This window comes from Pyxicephalus adspersus, chromosome 5, assembly GCF_032062135.1.
Source record: "Pyxicephalus adspersus chromosome 5, UCB_Pads_2.0, whole genome shotgun sequence".
NCBI lineage: Eukaryota > Metazoa > Chordata > Amphibia > Anura > Pyxicephalidae > Pyxicephalus > Pyxicephalus adspersus.
Genome location: NC_092862.1, coordinates 93,809,929 through 93,831,996, shown reverse-complemented (window position 1 = coordinate 93,831,996; position 22,068 = coordinate 93,809,929). Strand labels below are relative to the sequence as shown.

General features: G+C 35.8%; 1 protein-coding gene across 3 annotated transcripts in view; it reads left to right on the top strand.

Annotated features, from left to right (window-relative positions):
* The window catches only part of HECW1 (HECT, C2 and WW domain containing E3 ubiquitin protein ligase 1), a 154,752-nt gene that overhangs the window by 89,739 nt on the left and 42,945 nt on the right, over positions 1–22,068 (top strand). For all 3 annotated transcript variants that reach the window (XM_072412159.1, XM_072412160.1, XM_072412161.1), the window contains 5 exons: positions 2,727–2,821; positions 15,295–15,370; positions 19,997–20,166; positions 21,650–21,792; positions 21,886–21,986. In XM_072412159.1, the coding sequence (XP_072268260.1) occupies positions 2,727–2,821; positions 15,295–15,370; positions 19,997–20,166; positions 21,650–21,792; positions 21,886–21,986 (585 nt within the window). The remainder of the gene's footprint in view (positions 1–2,726; positions 2,822–15,294; positions 15,371–19,996; positions 20,167–21,649; positions 21,793–21,885; positions 21,987–22,068) is intronic.

The following is a 22,068-nucleotide window of genomic DNA, read 5'->3' as shown; positions in this document are numbered from 1 at the left end:
TGCACTTAACACCTGAATGTTATTAAAAGCATTCTTAACTGGTGAGAAAGAAGACTTTTAATGATGATTCTAAGTGAAAATTTTTTTTTTTTTAAAGCTGACTTTTAGATAACCCTTATATGTAAAGTAGAAATGTGTTTTTTTCCAGTAAATGCCTTTTTTAAAAAAAAGCAAAGCTCCTTCCCCTCTGTCCTTATTGCCGTAGCCATAAAGACTGAATGGGAACGCTGAGCCACCTGGGATACGTACGTCACGTAAGTGTCTTTTTTTTAATTTTCACTTTAGTTCTGCTTTAAGAGACAAAACAGGGAAATGCACATGTACCAGGGAAAAGTACTGATTTGCCCAAAACAGTGTGTGTTAAATTTACATCTGAAATCATTTCAATAGTAAAAAGCCACCATTTTATTATTATTATTATTATTATTATTAATAAACAGGATTTATATAGCGCCAACATATTACGCAGCGCTATACATTAAATAGGCGTAGATAGGAGCAAATGAGCAAATGAGTGCTGGTGACTCATTATAGAGTATATTTACATTATTTAAAATGTAAGTAAACTGAAAAAATTCACCTTAACCTTCAGAGATCCATCGATCCCTCCAGAGGTTTCCTGGATCGAGTCCCGCTCTGGCACGAAGGAAGCGCACTGAGCAGGCGCAAAATCAGGTGACGTAGATGGGGAAAAAAGAATGGCAATCTCACTGCGCACGCGTTAGATTGCCATTTTTTTTTACCCAATTGAAGAAAATACTCCTTTTGTGCATACCCGATCTCAGTCATGCGCAGAAGGAGCAGCCCAAAGCCTCCTTGGATGCATGACGTATGTATCCCGGGAGGCTATCTGTGCTCCCATTCTGGGGAGATTGCCTACCCTTTTATGTAAGGTAAAAATTTTAGTTTAGATCCACTTTTAAATCTGTATATACTGGTAAACAAACTTGATCAAATACTTATTTTTACCTGAGAATACAGAAAACCTGCTTATAGACTCAAATATAATCCTAGAGCACAAAATGCAGCTGTCATTTAAGACAGATATCAATTGAAAACTCAATTGAAAAATATTTCATGGTGTGCTTTTTAAAGCATTTATTTAAAAAGGTAAAAAAGTTAAATTATATGCTCTCAGTCTGTATATCTTTTTCCCCTTTTCTAGGCTAAAGTATTTTGTACTTTTGAGTTATTTATCCTAGGTCACATGCTAATAAATGATACAAATTTTAACCACAGGTAAAGAATATAAATAAAAAAATAAAACTATTATAATCAGAGTAAATCCCATTTAATTGATACATAATAAATGCAATGATTTAGGATGATGAGGCACAGTTCACTTTGTATTCTTCCATACTTATGTGCAAATTCTTTTTTTCTAACAGATTTGTGCATGGCACACTTGACAATATTTGCACCTATAGTAGTACAAAACACGCAGTGGGAGAGAGCATAATTTCTATTACAATTTAGAGAAGATAATAAATACATAGTAAATCTGGGGACGTAGCCTGGACATGTTAGCGCCAGCATGTATCTTTTGTAAACTCCTACGGCATCCTCAGAAGAAAAAGAAATTCCAAAATAGAGGTACTCCGTAACATTGGACACATTAAGCAATTTTACTCACTCTACTCCTGCTCTTCAGCAGGTATTCCAATGCACTCTGATGTCACCAAGTAATGTATTGCCTACATAATGTGAGACTAATTATTGGAAGCCAGTCACCAGGCAGCTAAAAATAAGGTAAAATGGGACATTGCCAAAGTTGAAGAGAAAGCAGAGGGATTGGAGGTGGAAACATCTAGCCTGGCACGTAAAGTGTCTCAGCTGGGATGAACAGAGGTATATGCCAACAGTTGGTGTCTCTCTATCTGTCAACATACAAACCGTTTATATACATGGAATCCCGATGGACATGGAAGCAGATTCCTTATAAAATATGGTGGTAGGCCTTTTCATCCTTTTCATCCGATTTCTGGTATTCCCATAGAGAGCATACTGGCCCAGGCGCATTGTGTCTCCTTGAATGCTGGACCTGTATGCTGGACCTGCAGATGGCACAGTAGAGAAGAACTTTATTTCTGTGGGTTGTGGAATACCTTGACCTTAGTGAAACATGTCATGGACTTATATAGACTTTTGGGTGTTACTTTACATACTTTTGTCCCTGACAAGTACCTATGCACTTAACTTGTATAGCCTTTTTATAGCCAGACACGTGTACTTCTGTGGAATCCAGTTTTAAATGATATATTCATATACTTTTTGCTTTGTGTTTTGTAAACTTCATGTTGGTTTGTTCAACAAAATGGCAGGTTGTTAAAGGTTTGATAATAATAATGAAGTTGATAATTTATGAAAATAGAAAAGTCACCCAAGGATTTTTTTTCCATATTTTTAAGTTTACACTATTGGGTTTTTTTTTGTTTTTTTTTTTAAATTTTTATTTGAGCTCTATTATAGTTTATCATGCAGCTTTTTATTTAAATACTGACAGCACAGTACCAACATCTTTAAAAAAATCAATCTCTAAGATTCATAGTGCATCAGTAAGATGTCTTAATTGTGAATTCCTATCACCCCTTATGAGTTCAAGTTACTTATTGCAGGTGGGTGAAATAAAACCTGCTTCATATAACCATATAATTTTACATGTTTGTTATTACTTGTTTATTTTCCCAGCTCCATGAATAGTGACAGATCGTTTTTTTTTCCTTCAGCTGAAACAAAGATCTGCTTTAAGTACTATCATGGAGTGAGTGGAGCTTTGCGTGCTACAACTCCCAGTGTTACTGTGAAGAATCCTTCCGCCCCTGTAAGTATTTCATGTGTACACTATTGATTCAGAATACTCCTTTCCAAATTGAAATTTGAACTTGAAAGTGAATATATCTAATATTTTAGCTCAGCATGGATGTCTAGTAAGTGATGTGTATATATCAAACATAGGATAGGAAATACATAGAAAAACATAGAATAGGTAGTGAAAAAAATAATAAGGACTTTAACAAGGAAGTTTTTCAATGAAAGTATTATGATGGTAGATATTACAGAAATGTAAAAAAAGTTGTACCTTTTATTATAATGCATATACCACTGAGGATGTTTGTTGAAAGCAGATAGATTAAACCTAAAATTGTCACAGAAGGCAAACCAGAATAATACAGTTATGCCCCATGAAAATCTTCACAAATACACAAGAGTTTTTACCACCTCCACGTTTGTCCCAGGAGACGGGAAACATGGGACCTTAGACACAGGATGTAACCATTACCTATTAGAATTAGGAAGAACATACCAGAAAGAAGGGAAATCACAACTCAAACCTGTAAAAATTAGACCACGTTCATAGAAGGACTCAAGTACTAAATAGAGTTTGGAGATACAAGAAGTAGGATGTATTGCAGAAAGTTCAACTGACAAAGAGGACCTCAAGCAATGTGGGTGCAGAATAAAGAATATTATTGTGCTCCAGCAGAAGGTTTTTAAAAAAAAACAACAGATTGTTGTCACCTGAGATGGATGTTTTAAATTGTCTTGGGCAAAAGTTAAATGTTGCTATTTTCTGCTTTTGACACTGTTGATCACCCCCTTCTAACCAAAATCATGAACTTTATTGGTATCAGTGATACTCTCTTGGTGTTCCCCAAGGATCAGTCCTTGGATCGGTTCTCTTTTCTTTGTACATCTTTTTGGTAGTCTCATATCCTCCTTTGGTTTACAGTACCATCTGTATTCCGATGACACTCAAATCTATCTGTCCTCCCCTGACTTGACTCCCTATCTGTCAGGTTTCTAAAACACAACCTTGATAAAACAGAACTTATCATCTAGACATATTTCTAATTGTTAACAACATGGTTATTTGTCCCTCCGCTCAAGCACCTTGTCTTGGCGTCACCTTCGATTCTGCCCTTTACCCCCCACATTCAGAAAATTTCCAGGTCCTGTAACTTTCACCTGCACAACATCTCCAAAATCCGCCCCTACCTGTCCCCAGAGACCACCAAACTCCTTGTACATGCTCTTAGGTTATAAGGCTTTCTGGGGAGAGTCCTCTCTTCCTCTTGTGTCACTGTCTGTATCTGCACAATATGTTGGCCCTATATAAATACTTTTTATTATTATTATTATTATTATTATTATTAATAATATTGACTGACATGAACAACTGATGTTTCCTAATGGGAAGAATGCAGTAGGGCACTCCCATTCCACAGAACACAACAAAGATGTCTGTAAGGATCACTAAGGACCATTTACCGTGACATTTATTGAGTGTGTGTGTCTCATTTGGGTGCTGAACCCGCTGTGTCACTAGGCAGGGACATGTACAGGGCACAGACTCTAAGGCACCAACCTTCTGCTTCACCAGCACAGGGGGGCTGGTGACTGCTGACTGGGTAGGGCCAAAGCACAGTACAATAGTGGAAGGCAGAAGCGTAGTCAGACAAGCTAAGCTGAAATCAAGAATAGTCAGGTCAGAGCCACTATCAGCATACCAAAGTGTCAGGATTAGGATCAGGGAATGCAAACATAAACCTGGAAACACAGCCTAGAAGAACTACTTGTTCAGGCAACATCCTGTTGTCAGTCAGTTCCTTATATAAAGTGATGTCATGTGACAAGGGGGGACTATGTGACTAGAAGGTGGCAGACCCTACCACCAGAGGGAGTGCTGGAGCTGAGGCAGATCAGGTGGTGTTTACTTGTTAATGGTCTGTTTATGGTTCAGACCAGAAAGTAAACAGAGCAGTGCAAGGTGAGTAAGACAGAAGGAGGCACTAATCCTCTGGTTCTGTGGGGATTTGTGACAGTGTGTATACAGCTTAAATTTAACAAGAATGACTTGACACCAAAAAAACATAAAAGCTGCATAGCAAAGGTAATAGGAAAACTTTGAGAACCTTTAGGAGAACTGAAAGCTTTTAAAAGGTCCTTAAAACATGGGATGTAAAAAGAATGTCCTGTATAAAGAATAAAAATTAGATACGGCAAGATAAGGCTTTTTATAAGTACATTGGACATTATGGAACAAAGGATAGAGTACTTTTCAGTGTTGCTGCTAAGTGTTTCCCAAGGGAATGTGACTGGAGACAGTTTGATGCTGTAACGAGACTAGGCATAACAATGGAGTATGTTTCTTAAAAAAAAGAAAACTAAAAGAAGCCAAAATCTGCTTAGTAGAAGAAATTAGAAGAGTTAGAGCCTAACTCTAGCACGACATTTACTTTTTTTTAGATGAAAAGAAAAGGCTAAGTGCTTGGGTCATATATAACATGCCTATGGAAGTGTTGGCGAGCCCTTAGCCTGTACATTAAATGCTGAAGCTGTTTGTTACATTCTTAACATGCAAATGTAGCAAGCCATTTTAAATGAGAAGAAAAGTTCTATTTCAGAATCCTAATTTTTAGAAATTGTTCCAACCTAAGATCTTCACTTGCTAAGGTAGCTTCTTATGTATTATGTTGTCACCGGTATCCTTTATTTTGTGATAGCATCAAAAAGGTAAGTGCTGTAATACTGAATTTGCATTGAGTGATAAGCAGATAGACAAGTGTATGACAAGGGCTGTGTAGGTAGTTGAACATATCAGGCTTTTAAATCCATGTTTCTCTCATTTACTGACTCCTTATGATTCCCATCAAGAGCACTATGCATAATTGGCATGACTTCATCTGGTGCAACCAATACTCAAGTCAGACCTTGTGTATGCTACACCAAAGGGAATGCTGTCTCAGCTGGTGTTTCTGTAGAACATTACTCCTTAAGTGTAGGTATTATATAACCATTGATTCATTGTGCAGATTTGTTGCTCTAAAGCCTGCTGGCCACTATTCACTTCATATGAATTAAGTCACTTTTCACTTCCCGCACATAGAATACGTCATCGTTTGTCATATTGGTTATTTAAAGATTCTTACTAATCTTATTGAGATTTTCTGGATTTAGAAATTGTAATTGTTAGCACTGATGTTTTTCAGGATTTCTCTATGGTTTAAAATTATTATATCTATCTTTTTTTCTATTTAAAAATAATAGGCCATTTACAGAAAATGATTTCAACTGTAGTTCGTTTTTATTTTAATACTTAACCACAGAGTACTCAAAGCATTTAGTTTTAAAATCATTACTAAAAACTGAATTATTATACCAGTATGCCACCTATAGTATTTTTTGTTTTTATTATAATTGAATGCTGGCTACATACCAAACAAATTACATTAGGAAATTCACTAATTTAGGTAAATTCATTGGTTTTAAAACATGTCAGTTATTAAATTTAATATAAAGGATGGAAAAATGGTACTTGAAGAATGTCAGAATGCACGGCTTCATGTAATGTAAAACAGTAACATATTCCTAATTTTTATGCCCAGCACCACTTGAGCTATTGGCCGACCTTCATTTCCTTATTAATCTTGCCTGCCTACACCAAACTCCATCATTTGTTTATATGAGTAGGGCATACTATATTGCCATAAAAATCTATGCTGTGTCATACAGTTGTTGAACAGTTTCTTATGTTTTTTAACCTGCTATATGATCTATTATACTGTAATAGCAGTATCTGTGATCATAGAGGAACAGGGCTTACAAAAATGTATTTTTTTAATCATTAGGCATACTTTACATTTATCAGTAGGTCTGCTTTATGCAGGCTACAAATTCTGTATTCTTGTAAAGCAAAGTGTAGAATAACAAAATGAATGCCAATGTACTAATTCTTACTAAGTATGCTGGTTTTTACAGCCCCCTTGTGTTAGTTGTTTGCTTTGTGATCCTTCAGTACTATCTGAGAATAGAGCCTGTAGCTGTATGCTATGTGAAATTACCCTTTTTGCCCTTCAGCATTTTTGGGGGTGCAGTGCTTTGGGAACATTGCCAGAAAACAAGGGTTCCCCCCCCCCCCCCCAGGCCATTATTTCATTGATTCTATCACATGGGTATATATACGCAGCTGAGACTACAGGTGCCTGCAACATACATGCTATTTTTTTTCTTTTAAGTTAATAAAAAAAATGTAAATTGTATTTTCACTTTTTTCCATCTCAAGCTGTGTTTTTGCACTTGAAATGCATTCTCTGTATGAAATGTGTTTTATGTAACAAAGTCATAGAGCTTTGTACATATTTTTCACATTGAATTCAATTATAAGCATGCATGAATAATCACTATTTAATCATTGAATTCACTCTGAAAAAATTGTAAACTTTGGATTAAACTTGAATCTTGGGTGGAAATACCTATATATAGAACCCATAAAGTATTTAACAAGTAGGTAAATAGTAAAATAACAGTATAACTAATAACTGGCTATTTAGTTAAGGAATATTATAATGTTGTTCCATACCCACGATAATTCTAACAGAAGTGAAGGAACTTGCGTGGGAGTTACATTACTCTGGTTTGGCTATTTCAAGATGACCAAAAATCAGGAACCTAGCATAAGAACAGGTGAAGATGGTGGTGCCCATAATGGAGCAAAGAAATGTGTAACTAAAAAAAATTGTGATCACACATGATTTTTTTTTTTGAAAACGGTTAATCAAGTAGCAGCTTCTTGCATTTTTTTTTATAGTTTATGTTTAGTTCCAGGATTGAATTGATTTTATAATAATTGATCATTTACTTTTTTTTCTATCAGCATTGAATATCAACAGTAATTTTTTTATGGTGGGAACCTCATTTCATGTATGATTATGTGTTTTTTGAATTACAACATAATCCAATTTTTTCTTAAGTATATAATCCAAAATAGTAAAAAAGTGTAATTCTTCATGCTAAAGATTAGCATTGGTGTTCATACAAATTTAAATAGCAAACCTAATCTCTTTCCAAACCTTTAATATTCTTCCTAATACTTTGCAATAGCAGTGTAGAAGAATAAACATGGACATGTGGTTTTATTTCTACTGTACAATTTAGCTGTAAACATTGTTTTTTAAAACTATAAACACAATATATAATCTGTAAATCTCTGTACAATTTCCCATAGATTTAAAAACAACCATGTGAAGGAAGGTGCTTTTCAGATGATTTATTAAGATTGTAGCTTAAGCTGTTGTTTCTGGTTTTCAAAAAAGCTGTTTTAAATTTGTTTTCTATTCATTTCTAAAAGAAAGAAAATCAGGTCAAATGCAAACAAAAGCCCATGTACATGAACCCTCTCTTACCCTTGGGTATCCTTGTACAACCTGATTAATCATAACCAGTTGTTACAAGTGATAGATAACTTTGGAAAATGTCTTGTAATGTTCAAACTGTGCATAGAAACTAACCTAAAAAAAAAATAGTTACCTGGACTTTACGTCCAGGTAATTATTTTTTTTTTTTAGGTTAGTTTTGGGAGAATATAACATACAAACTCTAGTTTGCCAAAAAAACCTGGCTCCTGGCTCTTGGTGGCTTTTTTGCTGCCACTGCATACAGTGTGGAGTAGAGTAAAAAGAGTCTTTTTGCGGCACTGGTAAGAACAGACCTAGATGCAGAGGACAATGTAACTTTTGTAAGTTACATCATCAGTGAACGTGCAATGACTGACGGGGAACGTGGTGGACCCGGAAGAGTTATCTGCGAAGATGGCAGCTTTGGGGGATGCAGAGGTGACAGGTTCCTGGACAGCATGCAATGATCATTTTAAGAAGTGGCAAAAGGATTCTATAAACACACATTCATTTACTTTGTAGGTGCAAGACATTAGGTACTTGGCATCATTTCAAAGGCTGCTATAAAAGCTTGGGCAATTCTTAAGGAGGTTTAGTGTCATTTTAAGTAACAAGATAAATAAGAAAATATTCAACTAAAGAGCCACCTGCCTGATATTTCTAATCCTGTAAAATACCCATGATAAAAATAATTAAAATGCTAATCCCCTGTATACTAGATCCTCTACCACAGTCTGTTAATCCTAAACCATTGCTTTATGTCCAGAGAACTGCAACCTTAGCTTGGAAAGGGCATACAAATATAATCTAGGACAATTGTGTATGTGAGCATTGACATCTATTTCAAATCATGATGTGAAATTTAGAAAAGATCACATTTATTAATCTGTGTAGAAATCATTGTTTGAATTTTGGGGGATTAATTTACTTGATGAGTAGAAAATACTCATTTAGCTTTGTTGGTGCAGTTTATTTGTTTGTTAATGACTAGAGCCACTACAGCAGTTAAGTGTGATTTTATAGTAAGGTAGTAATAAAACCACACAATGAACTTCTTTTATTTGCTTCTTTTTTGTCTGTTAAATATTTATTTAAAAACATTTTACAGCTGCAGGATATGTGCAAAAAATACCTGTTAACTCCCAACTTCCCTCCCAAAACATTAGGAGCTGAGGGCATTTCTGATACATTATCAGGTACTTTTCTACATTTTCCAGATCTTTCAGTACATAAAACATGGGTAATTGTTCATGCACTACAGAAAAGTTCTGCAGACATAATTTTCAGATGTCTTTTAGCTTTTACCATGATTTAGGACCTACATGCCCTAGCACAAAGGACATTCTCAAAGTCTTGTTAAGTCTTGTTTCCCACAGTTAAATAAATGCTTCACTATTTTTTGACAACCTGATACAACACAACTTGTACCACTAAATTTGTAACAAGAAAAGGAGCAATCAAAAGACTGAGCAACTTGCAAGCCCTTAACAACAAAAATAATGAAGATATTATGTTTACAATTGTTTATTTCCATCTTTTTACACTGTCTAGCCAATATTAGGTCACATTCTCTAATATTTTTTAGACTTCCTTTAGTTTTAAATATGGAATGCATCTGCAGTGGTTTTGATTCGATGACATTTTGCAATGTTGCAATGCATTAAGGTGCATTGATTTTTCAACAAGATCTTGTATTGATGATGGGAGAGTCAAACTGCAGTGGAGTTTGTAGTAATCAATCCATTTGTAAAAATTTTGATAATTTGATACCAATAAATCCTGGCATTGCCATCTTGGAATATGCCCATGTCAGCAAGGAAGAAAAAAATCCATTGATGGAAAAATCCTGGTTTTGCCGAACCAAAACAACAACTGAAACAACCCCAAGTTATAAAACTGTTCCAAAGTCCTGAGCATTACAGCAAGGCATGTGATCTATATAAATGTAATAGCACTTTAATAACCACATCATAGTATGGACTGGGGTCATGTTTTGTGTTTTGCTGGGATGTGCAGAGTATATTTAATATCCAGTATGACCCATTTTTTAAAATTTAGAATTTTCTATTTTCTAATGAAGTATTTTAACGATGTCAACGGACCGCAAGTTGTTCACCGTTATGTTTTGAATATTTCTAAATTGAGAGGCCAGTCACTGACAATCATATAGTTTTAGGTGTTTTTCTCTGGAGATTTAGTAATCTTCTTAACTAATGTTTTTTATATGATTTACTAATCTTGAATATTAAAATGTCATATTTTATTCTCCTTTTGACCTCTAAGGATAAATAGCCGTTAATAGTTTAGTAGTTTTTCTCTTTTGCTTCTGTTTTACATCTGACTGTATTTATAACTATATCTATAGGTATGTTTTAGGTGTAAGTTTATTTTTGCTGAAATAATATTGATACATTTTCTGCATTGTGTCATACATATAAAGGGTATACAGATCGTCAATCTGACTCTGAGGCCCCAGGATATTCTAGGCAGCTGTCAGAATAATTATGAAAGATGCTGAGCCTCACAATTGTTTTTACAGGGCACTCGCTATCCATCTCTCAAATACACCATTTGCTTCCGCTCCATTTGGACTGACATCTAATCCTTGGGAAATCATTCTGCAAGCATTTAGAGTGCCACAACCTGCCAGCAAACATAACAATGCTAAGGTCGCATTTTCACAATTTTCACCAAGATTATAAGACTTTGTCATTGATGGGCTTGAACTGCCTTGGGACACATGATCCATGTTATAAATGAGGGCTTTGCAAAAGCAATGATGTGGCCATCTTAAATCAAAGCAAATAGCTAAGTACACAATTAAAACAAGTAAACTGTTTTACCTTGGAAGGAGTGGCTATTCAGGCATTGCAAAAATCCAGGCACTCCTGAAACATGGCACAGCCATGTTGTAGACAATTCTGGAGACTACAGTTATTATTAATATTATACAGTATTTATATAGCACCATCATATTACGCAGCGCTGTACATAGTCCATAGTCGTGTTACTAACTGTCCCTCAAAGGAGCTCACAATCTAATGTCCCTACTATAGTCATATGTGGTTATTGTAGTCTAAGGTCAATTTTAGGGGAAAGCCAATTAACTTAACTGCATGTTTTTGGGATGTGGGAGGAAACCGGAGTACCCGGAGGAAACCCACGCAGACACGGGGAGAACCTGCAAACTCCATGCAGATAGTCCTGGGTGGGATTCAAACCCAGGACCTAGTGCTGCAAAGGCTGGAGTGCTAACCCCTGAGCCACCGTGGATGCCAGCCTTCTTTTGTTTTGTGTCTTTAAATAGTGACTTTTCTGCCTATATATTCTTTTTTCTGTGCACACAGTGTAATCTGTCCTAAAGAGGGTTGGAAGCCTCAGTTGCTGAATAAGAACCACCTAATTTCCAACTGCTGTCCATATTTCAAGCCCTTTAGCTATTTGCTGCCTGACTTCCCTTTTAGGTTTAAGCAGCATCATGGGTGGGTATCATTGGAAGCATGGCAAAAGCAATGATTGCTAAACAACCCAGAAGAAAACCCGCTGGTGAGACCATCTGAATTTTCTATAAAGATTTGGTAAAACTATGGGTTTTGTAAATGACTCCTGCAGTTGAAAGATAAGACACATTATATGCTTGTTTCTCTAGTAAGCATATTTTGGATCATAGACCAATATACAAAGTAGTGAAGCCCTGAATGTCCTTTAGCATCGCTGTTTCTTTTCCTCATCTAGGTAGCTGTGTATGGGAATATAGTAGATTTATAATACCACAGATTATTGTAGTTATGCTAGTGCTAGTTGAAATGTGTTCATTGTTACTGTATACATAACAAATAAGATTACATTTTACTTTTTAAATCAGTCTTAAATTTGCCTTAAGTGTATATCAAGGCAAATTATTTTTTCTAGTTTTGTAGTGTAAAGAAGGATTAAAACCCATGTGGAATTTTACTGCTATCAAGGGCTCCATTACAGAGATTTACCCTCTGGTCCTGCTGACAGCAAACAGGCTGATTTGTCTTTTTACAGCCTTACTATTCTTCCCCAGTGCTTCTGATACATTGCATGAATTGAACCCCCGTAAGGAGATGTGTCCTCTAGTTGAACTTCATCTCAACCTTTCAAACCTCTCAAGCTTTACTGGTCAATAAAGCTATTCACTGTCATTCCCAGGACCCTTGTCGACGGTCCATGGCCCAGCCTGCAAAAGGGAAATAATCAGGATGGATTTTCCTAGCAAACTGTTATTGTTTCTCAAACAGGCTCTCATATGCAGTGCTACACTAAAAGCACATATATTTTGGTCCTCCTTTTGTACAGTTCATGCATTTCTAGAAATATGTTTTAATGTTTTAAGAAAACATTTAAATTGTGAATGCACAGCTGGTCATTACATCTCAGTCAATATCTTTATGTGATCGTATAATATTTCTAAACACAAGTCTTGTGCATGTCTACACTGCACTACTTAAGTCAGTTTTAACCCATATCTATTTACAGCAAGTATAAAATTGCATTCACTTAACTATAATGTATTACAATTGCACATCATACAATCATTTTCAGTAAATACCAACTGTTTTTTCTTGCTCCGACTGCATGGCGTCCTGGCCTATTTAGGCTTCTGCTTTCATAAGTGCATGCTTAGTTTATCTTTTTTTTAAAGAAAATATTGACTCAAGCATTCCATGGTGCCTTAAAAAAGAGGCACAAAACCACCATTATTTGATTGTTCAAATAGTCATTCAAGGACCACACTATACACACTGAACATCAGTGTTACTTGATAGGTTAAGGAAACGCATTTGCTGTATGTATGCCTATGCAGTCATAGCATAGTGATTTATCCCTGCTGTTGTTATTTTTCTTTATTAAATCAGGACGTATGTATGGGAATCTTCCCTTGTTTTCAATCTCAAATTAAAAATATTAAAATAAACATTACATTTTTTTTACGCAACTATACTGCCACACTCAAACCCCATCACAAACCGATAGGGTAGCTTGGGAGACAGTAGGGGGAGGGACAAGGTAGTTTTTTTTGATTCTATATAGTTTCATATATTTTTTGATTAGTCACATCTGCATATGCTCAGTTGAAATTGTTTGAAAATGTTCCATTATGCTATAAATAAAACTGGTACGTTTTAATTTTCCTGACGTACATGGTTGGATTGGTACACCCACGTCAGATTTTTATCCCTGTTGTATTTGGAATAGAAAATGAGAGGACATCTCTCTACCTCATTGCCATAGGAGGATCTCTCATATATCCTAACTTTTTTATTACATTGGGAAAGGTGCCAACCATTCTCTACTCTAGCTGGAGAAGAGATTTTAAATTCTTGAAAAATATTACAGTTCACATTTGTTTATTTCAACTTTATATTTAGCTGGTTGCTTGGAAGTCAGCTTTGAGTACAAAAAGCTAGAAATAGCATTTACTGCCACAGAATTATGTCTGATGAGCTCTACGACCTTGCCTTGTTTCCCTTTGTTGTACCACTTCCTCTCAGTATGTCCTTCTAGGCATTTATAATGTTCAGCTTTGAAATGTAGTAGCTTTCAAATCAAGTTAAGATCATAAATAACTTTGTGGCTACATAATGCCAAGTAGTAATCTATATGAGACTTAGTACTTTCCATATTTAGAACAAATTAAACTGTAAGAAAACTATAAATTAAAATACAAAAAACAAAGTACCTATACATTACACTGTCAACAAAATTGGAGCAGAGGAGATTTAGGCTAGGTACACATGTGCAATGGTTCTCGTCCGATAATCGACTCAGGGCTGATATCAGAGAAGAATCTTGCATGTGTACAGTTGCCCATCTTCTGAACGACTGTCCGGGCGGATCTACGGACGATGGACGACAAAAGATCATAATGGACATGAAGGGGGAGAGAGCCCAGTGGGATGCTGCTCCGTCATTCTCCCCCTTCCCTCTCCATAGAGCAGAGCGATGCTGTATGTATGTATGTACAGCACTCGTTTATGCATCGTGCAGTCGTTAGTCATGACAGATCCTTTCCAATGACAAATATTGCACGTGTGTACTTAGCCTAAGAGAGACCGGTGAAAACACGTCTGAAGAACTTGTGTATTGTTGGAACATGTTTTAAAGCCAGTTGCAAACCCCCAAACAAATTATTGTCAATAATATTTCTGGGTAAAATGAGAGGAAGAGGGCATGGGCACATGTGGGAGGATGACTTAAGAGAAAAAAAATAGCTTGTTGAATTGTACAGCTTAAGGTGTTCCCCAAGCATATTACTGGAATGAATTGAGAACTTACATTGTTTCTGACTTTCAACAAAATCTGTCAATGACATTGTGGACCTATCAATTTAGGAAAGAAAAACTTTTTGTAGATAGAAGCATTGAGATTCTAATGGCCAAATTTCTGATGCAAATTACTCACTCTGGCTTTTAAAGCATACACCCCAAACAATTTTAATGAAGATACAGTATTTATGGGCTTTCAAATAAACATGAAAATTCCCTCAAGAAGCAGTTTCAGAAACAACTATAGATTGCTTTAAGAAAAAGCTGGATGCTTTTCTAGAAGCACAGAATATAACTAGGGTTTTATATCTGGGATATGTTTATTTCCCTAGGGGTTGAACTTGATGGACGTATGTCTTTTTTCAACCTGACCTACTATGTAACTAAATTGCGCTGTTCATTCCCAGGGAAGATAATTTTGAGACCTGTTAGGACAGCACATTGAGTTAGCATGCAGTAAAATGTTGAAATAAGTTGAAAAATGTCTCCATACAATGAGGGCAGTCAGTTATATAAAAATGTTGTTAGTCTATTTTCTGCTAAGGTGCATCACCCCACTAATCTAATAGATGGAGATTGTTCTCCTCCACCAGAATGTGGCCGAACAATGAACAGCATTTCCCTTTATGGTTGTAATACAGGGATATCCACTCATGTGAATCAGCCCAGCAGAGAAATACACAGAACATTTCTATTATTAAAAGCTATGTAAGTCAAATCAAGTCAAAAAGTATATAACTGACCAACACACACTAAAACAATGAAGTTAGTGTTATTGAAAACTAATATAGTATTGACCAGTATCTCACACTGTCTTTCTCTTCCAGATCTTTAAAAGCATCAACAATGAAGATACATCTCATGGTCAAGGAAGTCGTAGACTAATCAGTTTTACTCTATCAGGTAATTGTACACTGCTTTCTTTAACATAATGTTTTATTTATTGTCAGAGTTGACTAACTTGAAAACTAGTATCATTTCAAGTAACTTATGCTATTATTCTGCAGTACCTATATGAAGAAAAAAATATTTCTCCAGTTTTGTGTTGATGTGTATTGATTACAATATTGTTATAGCAACATAATATTTTTTATAGTTCACATGCAAATAAAATCAGATGTAAGATTTGTAGAAATCATTTAAGTTGGAATCAGAGTTGCCTTCCTCAAGTTCAACCAATAGAAAAATAAATTTATAAATTACAGAATCCTAAACCCACAAAAAGCCCATAAAGAATAATTCAATTTTCTCCAAGAGGGAAAAAAAATCCTTTTACCTACTGATCACAGTGAGGCATTTGGATACTCCCTAGGTCAAAAATCTATACTGTGTAAAGCTGCATACACACGTGCAATAATAGTCGTTTGGAAAGGATCTTTCACGATCCTTTCCAATGACTAGCACGGCACGATGCATGAACGAGTACTGTACATACGGCACCGTTCTGCTCTATAGAGAGGGGAGGGGGAGAACGACAGAGCGGCACCCTGCTGCTCGTTCTCCCCCTTCACTTCCATTAGGATCATTCGTCTTCCATCATCTGTGAATCCGCCAGGACAGTCATTCGGACGATGGACGACAGGCGCTGTACACACGCCAGTATCTCGTCGGATATCGGCCCTGAGCCGATTATCAGACGAGAACATTAGACGTGTGTACGTAGCCTTATTTTCAAAAGTAATTTAGGTTTTGTTGATCTTTCTTCACAGTTAAAGTCCTTCATGCCCCTATTTGCTTTTGTGCCCTTTTCTGCACTTTCTTCAGTCATGCAACATCCTTTTTGTGACTATGTGCCTTAAAATTACCCACATATTTAAATTGAGCTTCTACTAAGGTTTGCCTGCCCTAAGAACTGTAGTATGACATATCATGATGATAAATATATGATCTTCTCTGGTGTGCTGTTAGATTATTTAATGTCCAACGCAAAAAATAAGAAGACACACAACCAGCTTTTCCCCTAAAATGCAGGCCCTGGCATCACCAAGGTGCCACATATAATATTCAACGAATGTAACAGTACAAAAAACTATTAGAGACTGCAGCTATACAATTGACTCTGACATACCTCCATTTCGTTTTCCTGTGTCCTGCAACTTCTCTCCCTAAAGTAACATAGTTACATAGTCAGGTTGAAAAGGAGACACCTGCATCAAATTCAAATTCAACTACATTGAAAATAAATAGACATATTAAATAACCTGCATATTCTACACAGAAAATTACAGGCACATTTGATTTAAAGGAAGGCAAACAATTCTTATAAAGAATGGTTTAATTTAAAATGGACCTAAACTAAAATTTTTAATTTACATAAAAGGGTAGACAACCTATTTAAATAAAGTAAAAACATTCTTTATTTTTTGAACTGCAACAGACAGAATAGGAGGGGCTTCACCCTTTTTTTTCTTTAAAAAAAGGGTGAAGCCCCCCCTATTTTGGCTGAATAGGAACAGAGCCTCATGGGAGACTTATGTCACATATCCCAGGCGGCTCCTGGCTGCGGTTTCTGCCCATGCCCAATCTCGGGCAGGCACAGGAGGGGAATTTTTCTACACTGAGGGGAAAGAGATGCTGATCTCATGCATGTGTAGTGCATTCGCATTGTACAGGCACGAGATCAAGTGGGGTAGCTAAGAAAAGGCAGAAGTAGGCTGAAGATGGCGAAGGAGAATTTCAGGATGGTGTGGGACCCAATCGAGGGCTTCTCCAGGTGATCAAGGGATCTGCGAAACTGAAGGTAAGTGTAATTTTTTTTTATTTTTCAATTTAGTTCCGCTTTAATTGAGAAAAAAATATTTCCTGATTCCCAAGACAATCAGTGTTTCAATGGACCAACAGTCTTAATTACAATAACAACTCCAGGTAGACATAGAGGGCCTGATTTATTAAAACTCTCCATGACTGGAGAAGATAGGCTATCATGTGAGAACTTGGGTGATGCAGCAAACTTTCATACAGCAGTCATGCACTATATATTTTTAATTGATATTGTGTGCAAATTAACCTGATTCAGATACTCTGGGACAGCACAATAACTTTTTCTTAATGTAAAAGGATGGCTGTTCCATAGATTGGTAGGTATGGGCACTGTTTGCTGTTAGCTAGAACCCCCATGTCCGCAAATGTAATATACACTGCATCAATTCAATCAATACAGTTGCAGGGCTTGAGTTTTATTCGAGGACCCAAAAAAAGATTATAAACTGTACTCAATATGTCGCCCACTTTGTTGAGTTTAAATGCTGCCCTGCATTTTATTCCCCTACTTGATAGAACATGCCAGGATTTACCTAAATACTTTATCTTCACTGGCTCCCTCAAACCTACTAACCATTGAGTGCATGGCACATGAAGGTTTTTAGTCCCCAAGTGCACAATTTTTCTTTTTTTCAACATTAATAAAAATATCTTTTGTGGTTGCCCAGTCAACCAATCTAGAATATACATCAGGAACATTTAGAATGGATTATATTCCACCATCCAGTTTATGGTCATCTACAAACACAACATTTGTACTGTTAACCCAACATCCTTTATTATTTAAAAATACATTAAAAAGTAACAGGCCCAACCCTAGGGATCAACACTAAGATCCTCGGAGTATGAATCATTATTTTCTATCTATTTACAGGCTGAATTTTCTAAGATTATAGGCTTTAACTTGCTATACACAATATCTGTTTGTGGAGAATTTTGTCAAATGCTTTAGAAGATCACAAATTTAACATTTCTCTCAAGTATACAAGTAATTGTATTTCTTTCTTTCAGACCAAGTGTTTATTTTATGTTTTTATGAAGCGATCTATGTATTTACTGTAGTTAATGTTTGAGCTTACTTTACTGGAATGTTATTCTTTAAATATTACAAACTCTTCATTTTAAAGTACAGGAAGTTTTGCTCTTAAAGAACCAATGTCTGTAGATTTGACAGGAGGCGGCAGTGAGTGGTACTGTACCACTGACCTCCACTGTCATTAATTCTCTATGGTGTTGCCATGGGTTGAAGCTTCTTGTAACGTCTCCTCCGAGGCAGCAGTTTACTGGCATGAGGAAGCAGTAACTGCACCACATCCTCATTACCAGTCTGAATATAAAGTAAAAATCTAACAATAAAGCAGTGAATCTGACATTTAGCAACATTCTCCTGTAGAGTCGGTCAATGCCATTGACACATGCATATGAAACTTCTACAGGAGATAAGGTGTGCTTAAGTCAGATTTAATGGTTTGAATGAATGAATAGATTAGTACCAGTGCAGCGGTGCTCAGCAGAAACTAATAGTGCTAAGTGGAAAATGTATTGATTTGGTAATCTCCCTTGGTGAATTTCCCCAGTATAAATTACATGCCAGAATGGCCTAGTGTGGTGCTGTTGAGAGGAGACCTGAAAGTTGACATGGGTTAATACAATTGAATTAATAGGGAGTGTCCCTATCAATTCATCCATGAGGTGGTGCTGTGCTGTGTTTACATTTAAAATGTATGTGACTAAAACAGAACACTTTGCCACCTACTGGACAACTTGAGAATGACACACACTTTTAAACTAATGTATCTTTACATTGACCCATGTTTACCTAATAACTTTATTAAGCTATTAAGTTTTAAGGTATACACCTTTAAGTACATTAAAGCAGCGGTCGCCAACCACTGGTGGTCCGCAGAAACGTTTAGACACTCTGCAAAAATACATTTTCATGTATCGGTGCCAGTCTCGGCCAGAAATAAAAACAGCTCTCTGTTCTGCAGTAACGTCATTGGATCCAAAAATCTGTAAACTTATTTCAAACAAGCAGAAACAAATATCACACTAAAAATGTGTAATTCTTAAATAAGCTTCAATTATTTTGTAATAATTAAACTAACTTTCAAAATTTTGTGATAATCAACTAGTTTTAAAGATTTTGTTGGGATTACATAAGCATTTATAATTTTTTATATTTAATAAGTACATTTCATATTGTTATATTATTCATCGAAGTTCTCTGATAATTACTTTACAAATGTATTTATCTTTTTAAAAAAATTAATATTAATGGTCCGTGGGATTTGAAATGATGAATTTAGTGGTCCATGAGGTCTGAAAGGTTGGCGACCGTTGCATTAAAGCACATTCTCCCATCTTAGTTTACACAGGTAAAACACAAAGGTATCTTCACTTTTTCAGAAGAAGTCCAGTTGCTTGGGGCTAGCTTCTACAAAATTTTAAATGGAGGTATCCTTTCGTATAGTCTATCATCTATATCATATAGAGGTATCTCTTTTGTGAGAAAAACATTTTTCTTGCACCCTGCTGATTTTATTTAATATGCACTGTTCAGTGTACATTCCAGCTCTATTCTCCAATGGGGAATACAGTCTGGTAATATTTGAAAAAGATATCTTCAGGAAGAAACAATTTCATAAATGATGATATATTGTAGATATCTGTCAACTTTCTCTTGTGTACATTTAAAGGTACATGAGGACTAACATGCATGTCTTTGCTTGATGATTTGATGGTCATTTTTTCTATTTTATTTTTTAGATTTCCAAGCTTTGGGGTTAAAGAAAGGGATGTTCTTCAATCCAGACCCATATCTTAAAATTTCTATCCAGCCTGGTAAACACAGCATCTTTCCCGCACTCCCACATCATGGCCAAGAGAAAAGGTCAAAAATTATATGCAACACCGTCAATCCTGTTTGGAAAAGAGAGGTAAGTCTCCATACAAATTATAATTACTCTTAAGGTTAAATAAATATTTGTTTAATATTTGTAACAATTACAAGTTCATTTTCCAGCGGACACTGTAAGCAGTCTGTATGTACATTAGCCCAATTGCCATTCCAGCACAATCAGCTACCAGAGTCCAGAATAATACTCAATGCCTCAGATACTTGAACCCGATTTTCTGTAAGACACATTAGGCACATGCCTATAGGCACCACTTTGAGAATAGTACCTGAAATGGCTTAAATTTACATATCTAATTTAGAGATGATGCAGAAGTGCTGACAATACCCCTATAGTATCGCTCCTACAAAACAGAAGCTGGGTGTTGGGTTTCCATCTTTTCTGGCGGAAAAAAATTCCAGCCCTATATATGTTTTATCACATAAAATATTGGCCACATGGCAACCATACCTGGATGCAGCTGCACACATCACTTTTGTGTCGTGTAGCCAGTGCAAAAAGAAGGGACTGCAGGAAAATAAAGGATGGGTCTGCTAGGTGAGCCAGCTGTATGGTAGTAGGTGTTCCTGTTCTTGATGTCAGGGTAGCAAGCTTTGATCACTAAATCTTTGTGTTCTGTGCATTATCATTGAATTGTCCTCTGTTAGGAGTCTTCTGTTTTTTTTTAATGCAACGCTCCACTTCTATTTAGAGGAAAGAATATACCAGGCTAATTATATACATTGCAAGGATTGCAGTAAGCGTTATTGTAGATTTCTTTTTGCTTCTGCTACATAGATACTAATAAAGATCAATTTTTTTAATCTGTGCAATTACTACCAATTTCAAGCTGAAGACTGCCACAGAAAAATGAATTTGAGAACTCATCACACACATCACTTTAAATTAATTCATTTAAATCATATGTAATCATTTTCATAAAAATGGGAAAGTAAGTGCATTTTAATTGGTCTGTGGGAGCAGTTCGTGCCTGTTGGCATAGACTACTACATGCCTTTATACAATAATTAAAAGCACAACTGTTAAATATTTTAGTGTATTGGGTGCAGAATGAAACGGACAAATAAAAGTTTTATGTGTAATATCCCAAGATCCCAAGCAAGCTGTATATATATATATATATATATATATATATATATATGCTGATGTTATCAAACAATAATATAAATATTCTTGTAATCAAAATATTTACTGTAAATGTCAATGGCGTTGTAAAAACGGCACCAGCAGCATAAGTGGTGGTCATTCTAGTAGGTTCAGCTGGGCCCAGGGAAACAATACAAGAGCACTGTACAGGTGCATGGTTTTAGGTCCTGCCAATATCTAATATAGATACAGGATAACGATCCATTAAGGATGAGCATTAGGTTAAGGATGAGCAAAACCAGACACTTGAATAACAACTGTGTTGACAAGCAATGCTGGACTTCCTCTTTATATTTCTTAGTATATATGTATAACATTTTGAACTTTAAAAATACATCATTACATATTGTTTCTGCAGTTGTTCAGTTTTGTATCTCTTCCAACTGATGTCTTGGAAATTGAAGTGAAGGATAAGTTTGCAAAGAGTCGACCGATAATCAAACGATTTTTGGGCAAGCTCTCCATGCCGGTTCAGCGGCTCTTGGAAAGACATGCAATTGGGTGAGCATTGTTGTGTTTGTAAATTACATATACTGTATATACTCATAATCATTCCATATATTTGTTTTTTAAAATATATCTTTTCTAATGTAGGGATCGTGTTGTTAGCTACACCTTAGGACGTCGGTTGCCAACAGATCACGTCAGTGGACAACTGCAGTTTCGATTTGAAATAACATCTTCTATACATCCTGGTACAAAGTCTCTTAATTCTAATTGAAGATACATTTTGCTTGAATTTATATTCTGCTCAAGAATTAAAGAAAAACTGTTTAA